General features: G+C 41.5%; 2 protein-coding genes across 8 annotated transcripts in view; both read right to left on the bottom strand.

The window, feature by feature from the left end:
* Nucleotides 1–1,465, bottom strand: part of TTYH3 (tweety family member 3) — a 79,989-nt gene extending 78,524 nt beyond the window's left edge. For both annotated transcript variants that reach the window (XM_086759786.1, XM_086759787.1), the window contains exon 1: nt 1,253–1,465. In XM_086759786.1, the coding sequence (XP_086615912.1) occupies nt 1,253–1,375 (123 nt within the window). In that variant the 5' untranslated portion in view covers nt 1,376–1,465. The remainder of the gene's footprint in view (nt 1–1,252) is intronic.
* Nucleotides 1,466–1,712: 247 nt separating this feature from the next.
* The window catches only part of IQCE (IQ motif containing E), a 33,344-nt gene continuing 16,287 nt past the window's right edge, over nt 1,713–18,769 (bottom strand). For 2 of the 6 annotated variants that reach the window (XR_015260172.1, XR_015260170.1), the window contains exons 18-23: nt 18,712–18,735; nt 17,482–17,577; nt 16,301–16,431; nt 15,472–15,590; nt 9,166–12,212; nt 8,480–9,108 (exon numbers count right to left, since the gene is read on the bottom strand). Coding sequence is in view for 2 of the 6 variants with exons in the window: in XM_086759347.1 (XP_086615473.1) it covers nt 12,082–12,212; nt 15,472–15,590; nt 16,301–16,431; nt 17,482–17,577; nt 18,712–18,735 (501 nt within the window). In the remaining 4 variants the exon portion in view is untranslated. Of the gene's footprint in view, nt 2,264–8,479; nt 9,109–9,165; nt 12,213–15,471; nt 15,591–16,300; nt 16,432–17,481; nt 17,578–18,711; nt 18,736–18,769 lie in introns of those variants that run through there. The other 4 variants (XR_015260171.1, XM_086759347.1, XM_086759348.1 and 1 more) reach the window with 4 other exon arrangements.

Genomic DNA, 18,769 nt, shown 5'->3' with positions numbered 1-18,769 from the left:
AACACACTTTGAAGAACATCTTTCCATAAACTCTTAAACTTCTGATCTTCAGCATCTCGTATCCCTTGTCTTAAAGGCAGCTACCCTCTGAGGTCATGGAAATACAGTTAAGCTGCTGTGCAGCATTACATCGGTGTGTGGCCATCTTGAACTCTGCTAAGCCAAGGGAACTAAAAAAAAAAAAAAATTAACAAATTGAAGCCCCAAATACAAAAGTTCGGTCAAAACTCTGTTTCTTTTACTGGTTTAAAGATGTTTCTTTGTATCCACCTATTGCTCCTTACATACATCTCTCACATTTTGCCCTAGCTTCAGCCCACAGATCTGTTTAAAACAAAAAGCCAAATCACACTGCTTTCTGAAGTATTTCTAAAGCCTTTTACTTCTAGGATAAATGAGAACCTTTTAGATGCTCCAGCCTTTCTGCCTGCGTGCACGATAGCAGGCTGTGTATATAGGACACCGCAAGTATGTTCAGGAAAGCAAAATGGTGTTTTCAAAACCAGAGACCGTGGCAAAACGAGGCAGCAGAGCCACTGCAGCTCTGTTCCAAGATGACAGCAGAGAACACAGATGCTAGAGCACACAGATTCACTCCACAATCATTTTAATTACATGCCCAGCCAACCAAGCACAGGATACAGGCTAAGCAACATTAAAAAAAAATAAATAAATAAAGCGGCACACAAGTATTCAGCGAGCATCTTCCCGTGCACTTGATGCTACCGCCGCTCTCCTGCATGAAGTCATCTGTTTCCCAGCAGGCAGGCGGCCGGTTCTGGAGAGGCACCGCTGGCCTCTCGGCGGGGCCGGCGGAGCGCGGCGGGCACAGGGCAGCGCCCTCCGCGCCGGCGGTGAGGGGGGACCGTCCGGACAGGGCAGCGCAGCCCGCGGGGAGCCGGCGAGGGGCCGGCCAGGGCTGCCTCCTCCTCCCGGGGAGCATTCCATCTCCTTCCAAGAGGAATGTGGGCTTCCAGCAAGCTGGAAGCAGCTCGGGGCTCCCGCTCAACACCTCCGGGGGGTGACGGCCTCCTGCCCCCGCCCGAGGCCGCCGAGACCCCCGCATCCCGGCCAGCCCCACACCCCACAGGGAACAGAGGAGACACGGCACCCACAGACACACGAGCCCCCCTTCCCTCCTCTGTACCCCCAAGGTGGGCCGAGCCCCCCGCCCCGCACAGCCCGCGGGTGCACGAACACCCCACGCGGGACACTGCCCTCCCCCGCTCCCAGACCCCGCGCGGGGACCCACCTGCTGGTACTCAGCGTCGTGCGGTCGGAAGTCGGCGGCGGTGAGCTCCCAGCGCAGGCTGATGTGCGGCAGGCGGTGCAGCAGGCTCACCCACCAGGGCGGCGAGTAGCTGACACCCGCCATGCCCGCCTCGCCGCCTGGCCTCACCCCGACCTGCCGGCCATGGAGCGCCGCCCGCTCGCTTCCCTCCTCACCCGCGCCCCGACTGGCAGCCCCGCATGGCCGGCACCCCCCGCCTCCTCCCTCCCTCCCGCCGCGCCGCTCGCTCCCTCTTTGTTCGCCGAGAGGCTCCGCCGCCTCCGCGCCCAGCACCGCCCGCCCGCTCCCATTGGCGCCGCCGGGGCCCGCCCCGCCCCGCCGGCCCCTCAGGGCTGCCCCGGCTCGCCGGTTCCGGTGGCCTCGGGAGTGGGACCGGGATGTGGCCGGTTACCTTTCGCGCCACCCTCCCCCGCTGCCCCAGCGCACAGGGGGCGCCCGCCATTCGGCAGCCATGCCTCACCGCAGAGACTCGTGCCGTAACATGGCGCCTTAGCCGTGGGTTGCAGAGGGTGGCTGTCCCACAGCCACCATCAACTGACATCCCCTCTCATACCAGCACCTTTCCCCCCAAAATAACCTCCCAAAAGCATTCAACTGCCCGGCCCCATTGCTTCCCTGGGTGCCACTGAGGAAAGCATGGTTCCCAGGCCTCAGGCACCAAAGGGCTTGCTTGAGCTGACACGTCAAATGCGCTTTCTGCAAGGCACACGTTTCCCAGGCACTGGCTGCCTCTTCACTTCCCCAGGCTGTCTGGGCTTTTCCCAAATGCAGAGGGAAAATTCTAGAAGTACATACCTGTTCGAAGATGCAGATAGGCCCCTCGTAATTTTTCAAGTGTGCCCAATCTTCACGTGTTTCATGCAGACGTGCAGGTTTAGCTTCCACCCTTCTCTCTGCAGGCAAAGGTTTGGCCAAGTACGTTGTTGGTTCATTAACTTCAATAGACTCGGAAGGGTCAGCTTATTTTGATGACTACATAAATCAGAGCATAAATTAAATACTTCAGTATTTAATCAATAACAAGCAGATCTTGTGTCGTGCTCTCCACAGAGCCACTCAGACACAACTTTCCCAAGGATTATACTCTGACCTAATGGGAAAGGCTTTTAATTTCTTTTTGAACGGAACGTAACCAAACTATTTTTAGTCTTACTGGTAAGAAATATGAGCATACCCTCTTGGGGTGATGTGTCAGAAACCAATAAGTACATAAATACTCTGGATAATGTTAGGATAGTGTAGGAAAGCAGAAAAGACAACAGTAAGCAACAGCAATCCCCAATTCATTTGCTCCATTACAAAGATCACATTGCTTCTATTACAACTGAAATGTATACAAATATTTGCTGTTTGAAAAGGAATAGACCAAATAATTTCATTCTTGCTCCGCATAGTGTAGTTCAGCATTAATACGAGTTCCTAAGCTTTGCCAGTCTATTCAGACCTGGGCCTTCGCTCTCGCCGTACCATCACACCAACCGAGGTCCTGCCATCCCAGCCTGGCAGCAGCACGCTTCACCTACTGCTGATTTCACAAGCTGAAAGCTGTGTGGTTTAACCATCACTTCATGCAATGTGGAGCTGGTAGGGGGAAAAGGACCATCCAGCCTTCTAACAGAATTCAAGCAAATGTCTCACCGGTCTTACAGGTTTGAGAAACTCTAATTAGCGCTGTTTAGAATTACAAACTGTTATGGCCCATGGAAACTCAAAAAATGTAGGAGTGCTGTGTATCCTATTTGTAAAATCAGGGTAATACCAACTGCTTTTTTCACATAAGTGGTGGCAGGTCGGTACAGATTACAGATACATCTCTTTTGCAAGTATGATTTTATTACTTTCTCCAAATGCAGCTAGGACTTTATACTTTATGCTTTCCTCACCGATGCATTTTAAAAATAAGGAGAGTAAAAATGTTTAAATGGGCTATTTAACACATTAGGACCAAATAAACATATTTCTGCTGATGTTCCGAACTACAACATCAGCTTTAACAGCTTCTAACTAGGACAGGATTTTCATATGAGTATTATCAACATAGCTAAAAAGAAATCTTATCATTCACAAATAGCATTAAGACACACGTCAGAGTTCACAGCCACGCCATGTGTGAACTAGTACAAGATACACAAGGGTACAAGATATAAGACCTCACCTCCCTCCAGCCTTCTCCAAGAAAGGTTCGTATTTTTCTACAGGATAGCAGAACAACAGCCAAGTTATTTTTCTTCTCTCTCATTTTTTTTTTCCCCCCACTGTTCCAGCAAGGATGAGGAAGAAATTATATTAAACCCCAATGATCTAACATATTTCACCTCCAGTTCAAACAACCCAAAGGCGAGTTGAGAGACCTCGCTGCAGGCAAGAAATCCCTGCGTAAGCCACTTATGCCACAGAGCTTATGCAATTTGGCACTAAAACACTCCAGGCTGGAATCTGCCCTGCAGATGTTACTGCTGCCACAGGCCTCTGGATAGATAGAAAAACCCCGCCAGGCTGCAAGTCCAAGTACCTTTGTCAGCAAAATGATGGACATGGAGTAGTAGCAGATGCAGCAAGCACTCCATGCTGAGATCTGGTTTGACAGCATTGATGTAAATCAAACCAAATAAAACATTTTGGAAAAAATGACAGGAAAAGCTGGATACTATTAAATGGGGGTGTAAGCACCAGAGTATCAGCACAGCAGTTAGAGGCGCCATACAGGGGACAGGGAGTAAGTGGGAACGGGAGCAGGCTCGGCAGCGCTGGTGTGCGTGCCTCTCTCACAGCCATTTGCTGCGGAGACAACTGGATTACATTATAGTAGAATGAGGATTTGGGATTAGAGAGAAACAGAGGCATCAACAGTTTTAATTTCTTCCCCACAATTATTTATAATGATATAGGAAAATATGAAAATGAAGAGCAAAATTAATTCGGCAAAGTAGGAATAAAAGACAAACCGCAGGATCTAGCCCTAGCCGTACCTTCCATGACAGGGAACTTCAGCCCGTTGTACAACGTCAGGAAGCAGTGTTTGCATTTCTTAGATGTCTAGCATTTCTCATTTGACTCTATTCAGGTAATTCTTGATTACATGACAAAAAGAAAGTTATCAAGGCTTTCATGTTTAAATTATAACAATTTTTTTTTCTCTCACCACACAAATAGGTATTCTCTGTTTTGCCAATGCAAAACGAACAGACAAGCTACTGCTGTGACATTCCAGGAATAAAAACCAACAGTAGATCACCCTTGCATGGAAAGCAGTTCTACAGTCAACCAAAGCAAACTGCAAATGTCAGCTGGTTAGCTGGTAATCCTGCTAAAAAGTAACCCTAAGAGCCGTATTAGCAATTGCTAACTTGCTTTGACAGTGGCTTTGCTAAAGACTTACTGGACAAAATAAACAAATTAGAGATGTTTCAAATGAAAGACAATGAAGATTAAAAAAAAAGCCTAGTTTAAATTGCCAAAATATCGAGCCAGTGCTGTCCCCTATCCTCTTGAGACCATCAGGTCATCTACAAAATCACTCTTGGAAATGTACCATTTTTTATTCTTCACAAGCTTTCTCTGACTCCAGACATCTCTACTGCTGATGTGGTATTTACAGTGAGAGCACCTTTTAGAGCAGCAATCCCATACCCCTGCCTGGCTTTTTTTATTCTCTATGAAGTGAAATAATTCAGCTTTTAATATACTGTAAAGCGAGAAGTCTTCCCCTGGCTGTCAGACCTAATATGTGTTATGAAAGGTTTTAGCCAACAATACAGATTTTTTTTTTAAAAAAGGCAAGTGTGAACTCCAAGTGCCAGCAGATGGATGAGTTGCCCTCTTGAGACGAGGGACTAAATCAGGGGCAGTCAGAGGGAGGTCAGCAAGACAATCGTGTCTCAGCACTCAGCTGCCACTATTGGGCAACACCTCGCCCCGCTCACCTCACTCACCTCTGCCACTCCATAAACTCTGCCCTTACATCAAGCCGTGCCTCCTTCCCACGGAGCTAGGCTGTGCCTCTATTAAGACTATGCTTCCTCTCCTCAGAGGGGTTACTCTGTATTTTTCTGCTGAAAGTCAAAGGAAATAACAAAGCCAGGGCTGCTCTCTGGCCTCCCTCAGATTTTGCTGCCCACTCCGTGACAGCTCAGTCCCCAGCCTCTGCTCTTCCCAGCAAAGCCACATTGCTGGGCCTCTTCCCACTTGACTTCTCCTCCCAGCTTGAAGGATTTCCGCAGAGCAGAAGCGGCTGCAGGCAGGATCTTCATTGCTTTCCTCTGAAGTCCTCCTAGGGACTTTTGGGTTTAAACAAAGAATAGCCACAACCAGGGCCAGCATAAAAAGCTTTAAGCAAACTCAAAGAAATCATAAGAAAATCTTAATTCTGTCATTTCCAGTCCTAAGGCAATGCTTTCTCTCCCTTGTGTTCTACCGGTCTTTTTAGACTTGGCGAGTTCCAGGGAAATGGGTGGAAGACGTGGAAATCCTATTGCAAAAGCACCTGCCTGCTCCTTTCCTTTCCCCAGAGAGCAACACACGGAACATTCTATTATTTAGTTAATTGCAAAGAAACAATTACAAAGGAACTCGGCAAATTCTCTCTAATCACAGCGAGACTCAGTGCAGTTCAGTAAGTTCACCAAATTAGCAAATAAGTGAATACAAAAAGGAAAGAATAACAGAGCTTAAATTGCACTTTGTTCGTTTGTTTTGTCACTCAATTTCTGTTTAATTATTTAAGATATTTCTTTGTAACATTCTAGTACATTTTGTATAATAATGAAGGTTTACTAGCATAGAAATGCAATACGTGGCGATTAAATATCTGCTGAGAGGAGGAAGAAAACTGCCAATTCTGTGTGTAAATTATAGAGAGCCTGCTCAGGAAAAATGTCCAGGTTAGATAAATAGAAGGTTCTGCCACAATTTGTGTAAATCACAAGTAAGGATTATTGCTAGATAATGACAATGCTAAGTAACATTGCACAGAACGTTACAACTTGTACTACAGGCATTCATGGTCAATCTCCTGTTTACTAAAAGCTATTCTAATTTTTTATGCATATAACTAAAGGCCATTTAAACATAGCCTTTTTTTTTTTACAGCAGGACTGAAATCAAATGACAGATTTTACAGTATTTCAAGTCTAAATTCATGTTACAGGAAAGACTTTAAAGCTCCATTACACTACTGAAGCAGAGCCACATCTCTGCAGAGCTGATGGACTGAGGAGGGTCAGAGGAACGAGATCGAGGTGTGACATTATCTGGCTGATAGCAGGGGAGGCAAGACAGCCCTTTACAACAGCCATAGTGTCCCTCCTGGTTCTTCCCAGACCATTTTGATCATCAAGATTTTATGACACATCTGTTTGCACTACCAAGGGGCTTTAACCAATGCAAGGTGTCTTTGAGGCATGCTGGCAAAAACCCTGCCAAATAGAAGGGGAGCTGTTAACAGTCTGAACAAACTCTCGAGAGGGGAAGTTTTGTTTATACACAGCTCTGGTGAGGGGAACAACATGAATGCTTTCCTCGAGACCAGAAGAGATGTATGAATACATACTGTCTCAGATTTGAAAAAGGTAATTAGGCCAGCTGGACAGCAGAAGGGGCAAGAGGAGCAGCGTACAACTTAATCAGTAGACTACAATGGAGTATAGTTAATAACATAGCAGCACTCGCTGTTCAAGGCTATTCCTTTGAGCCCAGCAAGGACAGAATGAGTGCTAAAGGCTACGTATAAGCAAGAGCGAACGTGCTTTACACACATCTGAAAATAGGGCAAACATTCAGAAACTGATGCCAGTGCTGTCTCTACTAGGCAAAGAACCACATCAGCAAATGTTAGAAGGAAACGTCAGAGCACCAGACGCAGCACCAGACCACCAACAACACCTGAAAATCCTCCCTTAATAACCTAGACTCTAACGTGGATATTTTGCTGTTTACAAGTCTTCATGACTGCAACTTTTCTCCCCCTTAAAAGTTCATGTGGGGGAAAAAAAAATCAGTTAGCTGATAAACCTACCATAAACAGATGCTGCAAAGCTTGCAAGGGTCAAGGGCATTCTGACTTCAGATGAAGTCCAAGTATGGTTTAATACAACTAGTGTCAACATTTAATTGCTTTCAACTGAATTCAAGACTAGTCTGCTCCAAGAAATCATATCAAAACTTTTCCATTCATGCCACATGGCTTACCTCCAGCATTTAGGATTTAAAACTGAAGTTTCTGCTAAGAAATCCAGAGCATATGTCAGTGGAGTGAGAGGAAAGAACAAAAAAAGTGAAATTTGGATAATACATTAATCAAACACAGATTGTTTCAGTATCATCCTCTTATAGCTGTTTTAATCCTACAGCAAGGACTCTGCTTGACAGGAAGATGACTACAGGATTCCCATGACTTCACAGCGCTTAGCGGGGTCCTCTATCTTTATAAAGCAACATAAGGCTTGTTTTCCTGGGAGTCCCTGAAGGCTTTTTCAGTGGACCTGGAAAGAAATGCATGCAGCCCATTTCCTTCCACCAGAGCTTCACAAACAGCAGTAATGACTGAGGTAAGGGGATACAGCGTAAATACACTGGACAATCTTTGGAACCCTGTAGACTCCTATTTGCCCCTCAGCTGACAGTAGATCAGTTTCACCCCATCCTGTGCACATCTACAGCACTACCAAACACTAGCGCAGGGAGAGCTCTGAGCCCCTAGTGAGTCTGAACACCAGTTATCCATTCTGCATCCCTCCTACAACAGGTTTCTGGTAACTGGTCTGCACGACTGTTTCAAGCAAGAAGCACAACAATAGATGAGAAGACATAAATGAAACTTGCCGTACTCTGCACAAAACTCGGTATGTTTGAGGCAATGCCATGGCTTTCAGTTATAGAACTACTTGACAGGATTTATTTTCGGAGTAAAACACCAGAAGGCAAGACTGAAAGCAAAAGCCCATCACTTCTTGACCAAAGCCTAGTGGAACTGACAGAACACCGTTCATGCCTGATGGGACTATCTTGAATGTGTACTAAAGAAGAAATTTCACACCCTGCATGTTTAAGAGCTATCTTGTTACTATTGGCTCAGCAAAACAGTCAGAAGTAAGAGATCAGCCTAGGCGCAAAGTGAAACCAGTAGGAGCATGCAGCAGAGGCCAGAGTAGCAAAGCAAATACAGCAACTGCAGCATAAATGCGTGCACAATGAATTTACAAACTTCAATTTTATTTGAAAGTTCAACAATTAGGAGAAAATACATTGCAATTGTTTTAGCTTTTAAAAGATACCCAAATAAATTACATAAAACAGTTGCACAGTTCTAAATATTAAAAAGATCATAAAAATTAATGGCGCTCTCATATGCCAAGATTAATCCTTTTCCATTTCAACTACATTAAAAGTTGCCTGTGCAGGGATTATTTTTATAGCTATGCAAAATCCTTACAGTTTTCAGGTCTTGATGATGCCACAGTAAAGATTTACAGGCATAGGCACTTAAGGGCAAAAAAAGATCAAGAGAGAGAACATCCCATGAAAGTCAGATCTCTGTATTCACAGACGATCTCTAACTAAACACTACTGTAAACTGCAAAAGGTTTTAAGTAGGCAACATTATTCCCTATCAGTAGAACAGAAAGCATGCTGTTAGATTATGTAGGTTACACTGGAGTTTAATTTTCATTCAAGACCTTGACGCCCCCACAAGGTTATCAGTGCTTTCTACAGAAGATGTCTCTTTCAGAAACTGAATATATGTTTTGGGCCACACTGATTTTTACTGTACTCAGCACCGTGTTAAGGAAAAACACCATTTATTCCAAAATTAGCTTTTTCTTCCTTCATTGTTCCGCACTTCTTCCCAGATTTACAGGTGCTGTCATTCAGATAACCCCAGAATGAAACCTAGCATAAATTGCTACTCCTCTCAACACATTCCATTACAGTATATAACAAAACAATATTAAAGGCTCTTAATACTGTGGAGGTTTCTCTTTTTACTGTACCACACCCAACTTTTGATGTGCAGTGAATGTACATTTATCTTCCAAACTAAGATATGAGTTTGAAGCCTGGCTCAAGTTAACTAAAAATTTTTTCACACTGAGGGTGGTAGAACACTGGAACAGGTTGCTCAGAGAGGTGGTGGATGCCCCAATCCCTGGAAACATTCAAGGCCAGGCTGGATGAGGCTTTGAGCAACCTGATGTAGTCCGGGATGTCCCTGCTCCTTGCAGGGGGGTTGGACTAGATGACCTCTGAAGGTCCCTTCCAGCCCTAACCATTCTATGATTCTAAGTATCAGATTTTTGATAGCTAGGACATGGACTCAAATTTAGGAAGCTCTAGGCACATTTTCATTCATGTCCAAAAACGTTTGCTCCTTTTCACCCCTGGTTTCTGTCTGCGCCTTTGGGTCATACCAGGATACTATCTCCCTTTTACCCCAGAACTTTCTATTGACAGCACTACTGCTAGTCATATGCTCAGTTAAAACGCAAGTCTTTCTGCTCTGTATCTATTTCCTAATACTTTCCCAATGGCTATTACAGCACAGTAAAGTAAAAGAATGTCATCTTCATTGTATTTGCTGTCCAAGTATTTCCCTATAGGATAATAGCTAGGTAGGTATTTTGTATCAGCCTTGGTCCTGACACACTGCATACTCTCCCCTTAATGTGTCAAGAGTCCTCAGCTCTAGTTACTCTCTCTGGAGGTATCCATGACAGAGTCACAGTTACAGACCTGAAACATTATACATAACTCTGCTTCTATTTACCAAAGTGACTCTTTTTTTCATAACATGACTCACAGAAAAAGAGGGAAACATATCTCAGCTTCTGCCAATAGGATTCTATCCCTTTTATTCCTTTATTTTATATAAGTTTTTAATCCTTTCTGCAGATGACAGTCACGTGACCAAAGTACCAGCAGGAAAAATTTACCCATCGGGAGTGTAAATGACATTCTTCAGACTGCTTTGGGTATGGAGAGCTCCCAAAACTGCCTTTGGAAATAGCACAGGCAGCATTTCCACTGATGGGATTAAATGAAATCAGCTGCATTGTGCTGCAGCCATCCAGTTTCCTCTTTGGCTGCAAGTACTGGCATGAACTATGATAAGCCTCAGATAGTGCTTCATTGAAATCAAAGAACCAAGACAGCTCTGACTTATTAGTATTCTGCTAAACAGTGGTGACTGATTTTTAATTTAAAAAAGAAGAGGGAAAGGGTGATAAAAATCTTATATTTAAAAGTGTGCTTTCTGTTTACAGGAGGCTTTATTACTCCTTGATAACAAAGAAACCATTTGGATCTCCACAAAAACTTCACTGTGTGCTTGTAAAATTAATTTCTCCTTCCATTAAATATCATATAATTCATCTAGTTCACCTTAAAAAAACCCCACATATACATTGTAATGCCTATACACTAAAAGGTCCTCCTGCCAATCAAGTCCACATAAAAGATCTGGGAAGACCCCTCTGATCATATTCTCCACAGCCTATTGTGTCTTTGCTCCTTCCAGGGACAATGATATTGTCAAAATGTTATTTCCGGATGCAGTCTTAATTTCTATTATAACCCAACCGACCACTTCTGTTCCTAAACCAAACTGCATGGGTTAGGTTTTGCTATTATGCTAATCCTAATCCATACCCCTCAGAACAGAGTGGGTACTGCCCATGCTTTCCAGCAGTCGGCCTTGTAGCTTCACCTGATGACAGAAGATGGCTGTATATAATCTCTCTCCCAGCTCGTGACTGGACTGACTTACTGTGCACTCATGGTTTATATATAGACATATAATGTGTGCACATGCAAAGGTAGTACTGAGAAGAAAGATCAATAACAGCAAAGCAACATTAGACTTAAACCCCTTTGTGCTCAGTGTATAAGCAATCTAGTTAGGTGAATGTTTCAGACAGTGAAGTGACATAAGCTAAAACAAGACATAAAGCAACATATCTCCTACCTCAAATGTTTTCACATATTAGAGATGACCCTGCATACTCCACTCATCTTTGTGATACATAAGCAGAAAATGCAGTCACAAGGGCATCCTTAGCAGAACACTCCTGCTATTACACACCTTCTCTGACAAATACAAAAAAATTGATTATGTGATCAGAAATTTCAAATACAAAATGGTACTATACATATCATAGCAAGCACATTTGGAAAAAGCAATAAATAAGAAAACTCTGCTGATACACTAGGCCTAGAATAGCCCTATGACAAAGAAATGGCTTTCTAAAAGCCTTTACAAGGTCTGCACAGACTGTAAATGTTCAGTATAAAAATAATAAAAAAGATATTAAAATGTGACACAGATTTTTAAATAGAGAGGATTTGGAAACAAACACAAACTGTCTTCACGTACACAGACTGAAAACTGGAGCTATGTCATTAACCACTTTCTGATTAAATGAAGTAATTTAGTTAACCTGAAACAATTTTGTTTGACATGAAATAGCTTAAGGCTTTATTGCTTTCATTTAAATTTGGCAATTGAATTTATAAGCCTCATTGTGAGACAAAACATTAAAGTGTTTTGTTTCAGTTTTTAAATCCAAACTCTTTCTGTTTACCAAGAGGGTAAGGTTAACAGTCACTGTCTTTGAGCCATAAAGTCTGCAGAGATGACATATCAAACATTTATTTATTTATAGCTGAAATAGTGACAACTGTCATTAAAAAGGGGCTGATATTCCTCCTTGTTTCAGCTTTGGTATGCTTTATCTTGGTAGAAATAGTTTTGGTTTTGAATCGAATAAATCAAGATCACCAGAGCCTGTTACCAAAACTTAAAATTGAGTGTAGTTTTTCTTCATCTGCACCGACAGAGGGACAACGACAATATCATCTGAATCGTCTGAGTGAGCTTCATCCACAGACAGAGAGGGAGTAGGCTGCGACTGCTTCTCAGAGGACTTGGCTGAAATAATTACAAAGGAAACAAGGTCATCAATAAACAACATTGACAAAAAACAAGCCCTTGTGGGAAGTGTAATATTCTCTGAGCCATTAAGTTTCTAGAATTACCTACAGTTATTAACAACTCTCATCTTTTTCTGCATATAACTATTCCCGTTCCTTTTTAATGGAACGGCATGCATGGCAAGCGCTAAGTCGACATACTGACCATGCGTGATTTGTCTTGTTGTCTTTAAATCTTTGCAAGTGGTTACACATCACAAAGTAAAGCAATTTGATACTGAAGCCATCTCAGGTCATAAAAATAAATATTTATTAGATAGTCAGAAAAGGAAAAATTGACTCAAGCAAGCTTAAGGTAAGCAAAAAGATCATAATGAGAACTTCAGTCAGATAGAGAAAGTTGGAATTACTGGTTTTGATGTCTGAGATTTTCTTGTCTGCATCTTCAGTTTAATATATTTTGGACTGTAAACTGTATCTTTGTTCTTGTGAAGGGGTAAGCACTGATTAGAATTAAGGGTCCTATGTAATTCTTTATGGTTTTTTAAAAGCTTCAAAATAAGTTAGTAGGTTTATCCAGAGTGGCTAGTGATATACAGAAAGAAATACTGCCCTTATTCAAGATTGCTGTGCAGGCACAGAACATGTTCTTCCTTCCTGCCTCCTCCCTGACAGAAACAAACAAAATGCTAAGTTTCACAGAATGAATTGTTATTATCTGTTCCATTTCATGGGAAGCAGCAAAAATGGCTTTACAAATCTCAAAGTACTGTCCACATGTAGCACTGCTTTTTTTTTTTATTTTTAAGAAAACAGAGACATCTAACCTGATGCAAACAATTAAAAGTCTGCAATGCTAGACCAGAATGATATAAATTTATTCTATCATATATATGGCTCTTTAAAAGACATTTTCATCTTTCCTGTTCCTCTCAATATAGGGCTTAAGGGCTAGGTAAGTTAAATTACTTACTGCAATATATACTTTCATTGAAAGTTTAAGATCATTGCAAGACCCAGAGGTCACAAAATGCAAGTTTGGACTTGGGAAAAATGAAATGAGCTTGTTTAACAGTTGCATGATTTCAAGCTAAAGGAATTTGATTGCTTTAAATCACTCAGCTGTTAAACAAGCTCCATGTCTCATGTACTTTCCAAGCTGCAGGATAACCAGTGAAATACATTACATGAAAAAGCAATTTTGCTAGTGGATTTTTACATCAGCCATGAGTGAGGAATGACAGATGTTGGACTTTTAGTTAACTTCAACCTGTTTAAGCCACATGGAGTCAGATGGCAAAAATACTGCTACAACCAAATAGATTGCGGAGGAGTCACATTTCTTCATAGAGGTGGCATTTACACCAGAACGTTCTGCTGCCTTTAGTACGTTTTTCCCTGTTTGTCTTTTGGGAGAGTTTGGTTAAACCCTCCAATGCAGCAAGAGCTCATATTTCTGCTACTTAGTGCAAGACAGTCTTCTGGGCAGTTGTGCAGTTACAGAAGCACATCCAGTAGGTCTCTTCACAAGCTACCTAGATACATTCTATCCTCGTCCTAGATTTTGAAAATGTCTCCCGTATTTGTAAGATCAGCAGCATATATAACCTGCTCTGCTCCCAATCCCTGCTTTTCAATATTGATCAGAAAAGGACTGCAAAGAAGAAAGTGTGAATGCTTATAGTCTCCTCTCTATCCCTTCCAGCATAAGTTCTTCCAGAACTTCACTCATCACTTCATCATCATAATAAAAAGTTAGCTTTGAAGACTTCATAGCTAGGCAGTGACTGTGCTCTATTAGTATTCATACTATTGCATTTACCAGACTAGCTTCATCTTATACCCTTCTTTGGGTCTTAGAAGCACTTTTTCAGAAGCACAAAGCTGGATTTTTTGGTTTTGTTTTTTTTTGTTTGGTTGGTTGGTTTTGGTTGGGTTTTTTTTGTTTGTTTTTTTTTTGTTGTTTTTTTAGAAAAAGTGATTCCTTCTCTTTGGGTAGAATTTCACAACTTATTTACTCTAGGTTTAGACTGAGCATACCAATAATGACTACTGCAGTAGAGCCCAGGCAAAACATAATGCTGCAACATTTTCTGGTCTAGATACTGTCACTAGATATAACTAAAATCATTCAAAACTAACATCTTCAGAAGCAAGTACTGCCTACTCTTTCACAAAGTAGAATAAGCTCCTGAATATGGAATACTGTAAAGTTTCTTAAATGTATTTTCCTTTACTGAAGGGTAGCCTCTGTATTCACAGCCCCTGCAAATCTGGCTTATTCCCCATCTCATATCTTAGAGAAACAGCCTCAGCTGCTTACAGCATGTTCTGTTTCTGAGCAAGTCTGCAGGGACTTTCAGCTTTTCATTGAGAAAAAACAAGTCAACGTTTCTCAGGTCACCCTCAAATTTGCTCTTTTTTCTCCAGCTGCTCCATAAAAGCCTAAAATACCTCACTCTGGATAGAATCATCCTTTTTAAATTTGTTTTTAACTCCTTTGAAGCTGCATGTCTAAGGCTATCTTATCTGCATCATTGTTTTGCCTTTTCTACTCAGTACTTGTAACATCCTCTTAAAAGCCTCTTTGTCTTTAACTCTATCTTCTCACAAACAGCAATAACGAATTCAAGAAGGAAACCAAATGGCGTAAGAACCATAAAAAAAAAGACAGACATTTTCCCAGTTTATATTATAGTAGTGCTAGTTGGCAAGGTTATCCAGGACTTAATTTTTCCCCTTATTGCAGCAACTGAAGACGGCTGAAAAAAACGTGACTGAACACACATGGCTGACTAGAATGGTGCTTTTCACCAGATGTCTGTCCCCTTCAGAAACTAAATCAAGATGGTGAAAGTGTTCTCAGCTTGTCTATGGATTCAGGCCCAAAATGTAGTGGAAAGTACTACCACAGCTACAAAGCTGGGGGAATTGAAAAGGAAGTACAGAGGCAATACAGGGGAACACCATGTTCCTTGAATAATTACTACTCAGATCATAGAGAGACTTTCCAAACCACAGTTGTGACAAAAAGGGAAAACGCTGTGAGGAAGGTGGTACTGATACTGTCAGAGCTTTTATTTCTTTTATGAAAGGGACTGCACTTGTCAGTAAAAGCAACACATCATCAATTAAAAAAGATACAGTGTAAAAGTATGCATTTGCACGTGTGTGCTTGTGCAGATGTTCTCTATAAAAATGTGTGTGTACCCACTCAAAACACACATACTTTTGAACACAGAGGAAAATGAGATTACCAGGAAGAGATGACATGGAGATTGAAGGTGGTCTCTGGAGTGGTGCTGAGACCAGTTTCTTCTCTGTAATATGAACTGCAGAATCTGCTTTCTCACTTAGTGCACTGGACACAAAGGGCCTGCAAAAAGACATACTGAATAGCATGAGGCATGGAATGGTAATTGCAGTCTGTCTTCAGAGGGTATGCTGAAAAGTTTGTGTTGCTAGCCTCCAAGAGACAAAAGCTTATCACACCTGCAGAAGTGAACTCGGACACTAAAGTGAGGTGACAGCTATGTAACTCTCCTTGTAACCATGGCAGCCAATATGAAATACTTTCAGAGCAGTAAACCCTGGAGAGAACAGAGATATTTTTCAGGACAGCCATCATAATCCTAAGCAGTAAGCAAATTATTGCGTTCTTCCTGAGATAAGTCATTAAACTGCATGCAAGATGGCATTCTAGCTCTTCCCTGTTCTTCCTCCACATAACCCTTAACTTTTACCCGTCAGGACTTCAGATTCACTTTCATTAAGTGAGCGTACTAGCAATCAGTTTGATAGCGACTGTAAGTTGTTTGTTTTTTCCCCCAAGAGTAATTATTTTACTTTACTTTTCCTCCTTGCTATGGAAGAGAAAACATGCAACAGGATATGTGAAGACTACTTTTAGCTGCACAGCCTTTGCATTTTCTCATGACCAAGCTCTCCTTGCCTTTGTTGGAACAATGGTCTTGTTCTTCTCTGCCAAGGAACCTACACTAAAATTCTATTTAAAAAATAACACCTCTCCTGTTATAAAAACATATTTGATACTGTGTGTTGCAGAAATATCTATTCCTCACTCACCTCTCTTCAAGCAGTACTGTACGTGCTAAGTGAGCCCTGAAAACGGACTGGATGAATGTCACAATCTCATCTTCCTCCTTGCAATCAGAAGACAAGCTCAAGCAGTTTGACATGGAAGATGTGCAGGAACTCTACAAAGCAATCAGATTAAAGAAAATTGACCTTTTGCAGATTGTGTAGAAGCTCAACAGAAGCTTTCACAATGTTACTCCTGATTGTGAAAGTCATAGCAGAGCAAATATTCCCATCTTTTGGTCTGCAGTCTTTAAGGTTCTATAAGACTAAGTCAGCAAGAAATGCAAATCTGATCATCATACAAGCTTTGAAAGCATCTGTGTTCAATTAATGAAAGAGCAGACACCTGCAAGGAAAGTTCATTTGTTTTCCAGGAAGGAAACCTTTTAAAGTCAAAGGAGGTAAGGCAACCTTCATAATGGATATATCTTCTGCTTGTATCGAGCAAAAGTATTCAGCCCTACTACATTGGGCCAGTTTACGGAAATAAAAGTGCATGTAAAGTGCAACCAGATGGACAACCTAGATGGAGAATTACAAATTAACTTCAGCCTGCTAAAGGTCCAAAGAACGGTAATATAAGTTGGCAAATGATTTATAGAAACAAGAAGTTTAATTGGTAAGGAATTTTTTCATATTCAGAACTGAGCAATCTAGAGTGAGTTTGACATGACAGAGGACACTACAAGTCTTTGGTTGAGCATATCACATGCAAGACTCATTTACTTTTCAATCCAATCAAAGATCCTTCCTAGATTCTTATTTCTCAACTTCAGTGACAAAAGTTTATCTACTACTACAATGATTCAGTAGTGAACACTTGAAAGCAAGTACAGTTTTCAATAGCAGTCTGAATTAAATAGTTAAAGGGTACCTTATTAGCTGATGGGAGAATCAGAAAAGAAGAGACCTAGTTACAGTCCATAATGCAGAGAAGTTACAGCCTTACTTCTAAGAAAAACTGAACTAAAGAAGATGGAAAGGGAGGCTAGGCAATGAGCTCGTATCTTTCTGGAATTACAGTGGTGCTGCAATGTTTAATGCCAACCAGTGCATTAAAACCACATCACCAGGTGATTCAAAGAATTAAGTCTAGAAGTACAGTACTTTATACTGTAAACCAAACATAATGGGATGCTTGGATACCCGTTTGCCCCAACAATTACCTTGTTGTGAGATTTTGCATCATGCATCCTGTTATTCAGTAACAGTTTCCATCGAGCTAAATGTCCTCTGAAAGCTGCCTGAAGCGTAACAACTGCCTAGCATGGAAAGAAGTAGATGTTAGCTTCTTTGAAAGATGGCAATTATAAATGAAAACAAGAGTCCAGAGGGAAGACATGGGGAAAATGATTTTTCCCTGTGCAACTGAAACTCTCTGATGTCTTGACATTTTCTTATGTTTAAGGAATACACATGCATTCCCATTACTGCGCAGGTACTCTGCCACAATTCAGAGAATCCCCAGCCTGTGACAACCCATAGACATACACCTCCATGGTTTAAATTCAATCTTGAAGGTGTTCAGGATTGATCCTATCAAATACAGTTACATTCTAGCTGCCAACAGTAGCCTATATTTCACAAATAGAGCAACATTCTCCCATTCCCATATTAGATTCTGGCTACCCAGCAGGCTCTGCGACACTCTGATACAATCAGAAACCAAGCCACGTCTGGCAGACCATTGTGGTGATTATGTTGAACGTAAGTCTTCCGTCTCTACTCAGAGATTTTACTGGATTCTAACCAATGAAAAGCATCTAGATGTAAAACAGTATGTTTGTGTCACATGGTTAGAATTTGTTCTAATTTCTGAAAGTAGGGTTTTTAATGTTCAGGAAGAAACAACTGTAAGATGCTATGTTGTGCTATTTGGAAAAAAAAAAAACAGAAAACAAACCAAACAAACCAGCTTCATCAAAACCTTTGTGCAAAAGATTTATCAAGAAGTGACTATGTTTGACAAACTTGTCAATTTCTTCATAATACTCAGAGCCATTTCTGCTTAGCAAAGGCTTCAAATTCCTACTTCAAATCTTTCTGAAGACTCATCATAGTGAAAATGAAAGCATTATTAAAATGAAATTTAGATTAAAACTTCCCTGTCTGTTGGTATCAAATTTTGATCAAAATTTGCAGAAGTGTTCATCTTGCAGAAGGTACCAAGCACAGAAAATTTTAGACCAAAAGGGGTACACTTAGACAAGATATATCAAACAAAACCAGGATGTCACAAGGAAGATCACGAGCCAGCTCGAAGAACAAACATGATCTTGGTACAACAGTTCATATTACAAAAAAACTTTTTTATTTTTAAAGAAGTTTTTTTTTTTTTGTACTTTGATACAAATTAAATGTTTTACTGTTTTGTTGGGTGTCATAAACACACTCACCTCATCCAGAGCAGTTTCTGCTTTCTGAAATGAAAAATGCCTAAGTTAATGCCACAAA

This window comes from Chlamydotis macqueenii, chromosome 15 (assembly GCF_036417535.1).
Source record: "Chlamydotis macqueenii isolate bChlMac1 chromosome 15, bChlMac1.mat, whole genome shotgun sequence".
Lineage (NCBI taxonomy): Eukaryota > Metazoa > Chordata > Aves > Otidiformes > Otididae > Chlamydotis > Chlamydotis macqueenii.
The sequence above is the reverse complement of the archived record's forward strand: the minus strand, read 5'-3'. Positions and strand labels throughout refer to the sequence as shown.